This window comes from Vigna radiata, chromosome 6 (genome assembly GCF_000741045.1).
Source record: "Vigna radiata var. radiata cultivar VC1973A chromosome 6, Vradiata_ver6, whole genome shotgun sequence".
Lineage (NCBI taxonomy): Eukaryota > Viridiplantae > Streptophyta > Magnoliopsida > Fabales > Fabaceae > Vigna > Vigna radiata.
In genome coordinates this window covers 5427778-5428253 of record NC_028356.1, presented here as the reverse complement: position 1 = coordinate 5428253, position 476 = coordinate 5427778, and the positions used below count along the sequence as shown (strand labels likewise).

Here is a 476-nt window from a genome sequence, read left to right as displayed (position 1 = left end):
ATCAAACAGAGGCTGTATCACTAAGTAACCAGTTACAATTTTATAAAGTCTTTCACTTGTTAATCTCCTTTCAACTTCTTCAGTTTCTGCTTAGTAGTGGAATTTTGCGGTTCAATAATGAAAGAGGCTTTGGAAATAAAGAACTTGAGATAGAATAAGATTTATGTTTCCTAAAGGATAAAAAATCTACGTTTTCAAATTCATTTTGTTGCCCACGGCCCAATTTATATCTGCCCTGTATTTGTATTTATATCTTGGCTATGATCCAATTTTGAATTATTTAAAAATATAGTTTATTCATTATTTTTTTAAATTATACCGTGCACGTTTTTATTTAATAATGAAGAAAGTATAATGTATATCCTTTAATTTTAAATATATTTTTTATTTGATGATGAAGAAAAATGATTCAAATTTCATATTTATATAGTATACCTAAAATAAAAATATATATAAAATTTTACATTGGAAATGAA

The 476-nt window shown here is 24.6% G+C and overlaps 1 protein-coding gene across 1 annotated transcript in view; it reads left to right on the top strand.

The window, feature by feature from the left end:
- The window catches only part of LOC106763304 (receptor kinase-like protein Xa21), a 13398-nt gene extending 13240 nt beyond the window's left edge, over positions 1 to 158 (top strand). The window contains exon 3 of the mRNA XM_014647505.1: positions 84 to 158. Coding sequence (XP_014502991.1) covers positions 84 to 158 — 75 coding nt within the window. The remainder of the gene's footprint in view (positions 1 to 83) is intronic.
- Positions 159 to 476: the final 318 nt, after the last annotated feature.